At 65.3% G+C, this 545-nt stretch overlaps 1 protein-coding gene across 1 annotated transcript in view; it reads left to right on the top strand.

The window, feature by feature from the left end:
- LOC104082453 (collagen alpha-1(XVIII) chain-like) overlaps positions 1-545 on the top strand; it is a gene marked incomplete at both ends in the record, with an annotated part of 5918 nt that overhangs the window by 1924 nt on the left and 3449 nt on the right. Inside the window, 2 exon segments of the mRNA XM_009585581.1 lie at positions 290-430; positions 514-543. Coding sequence (XP_009583876.1) covers positions 290-430; positions 514-543 — 171 coding nt within the window.

Raw genomic sequence — 545 nt, 5'->3', positions numbered from 1 at the left:
AAAAAGTGTCTTTTCATGTTTTGTGGGGGGCCTCTGGTGGCCACCGTGCACATTGCACGGTGAGCCGGGGCCGTGCGAGGACAACCGGGATGGGGGACGCCGGAGCTGGGCGATGCCTCCTCCCGCAAAGCCCCTGTGCGCCGGAGACGGGGAGCATCCGTGCCCTGTCCCAAGGGGTGGTTTGGGGATGCGGGAGGGGGATGCGCTGCCTCCCGCTTGCAGGCTCCAGGCAGGGACCATTGCCACCTCATCCCATCTGTCCTCTTTTTTTTTCTTGTCCCCTTTGCAGGGCAGCAAGGGAGAAACAGGACCGGCAGGAGCCCCAGGAGAAATGGGGTTAGCTGGCCTTCCTGGGCCCATTGGACCCCGAGGGCAGCCAGGGCCCCCCGGTCCCCCGGGACCGCCGGGGCCAGGCTATGAGGCTGGATTTGTAAGTGATCACTCCTGTGACGGGGTGTAGGATGAGCTGGAGCTGGGGGCAGACACGGCTCAGCCTCTTCTCCCCCTGCCTAGGGTGACATGGAGGGGCCGGGGGCGCCCATTCA

This window comes from Fulmarus glacialis, unplaced genomic scaffold (assembly GCF_000690835.1).
Source record: "Fulmarus glacialis isolate BGI_N327 unplaced genomic scaffold, ASM69083v1 scaffold22329, whole genome shotgun sequence".
NCBI lineage: Eukaryota > Metazoa > Chordata > Aves > Procellariiformes > Procellariidae > Fulmarus > Fulmarus glacialis.
The sequence above is the reverse complement of the archived record's forward strand: the minus strand, read 5'-3'. Positions and strand labels throughout refer to the sequence as shown.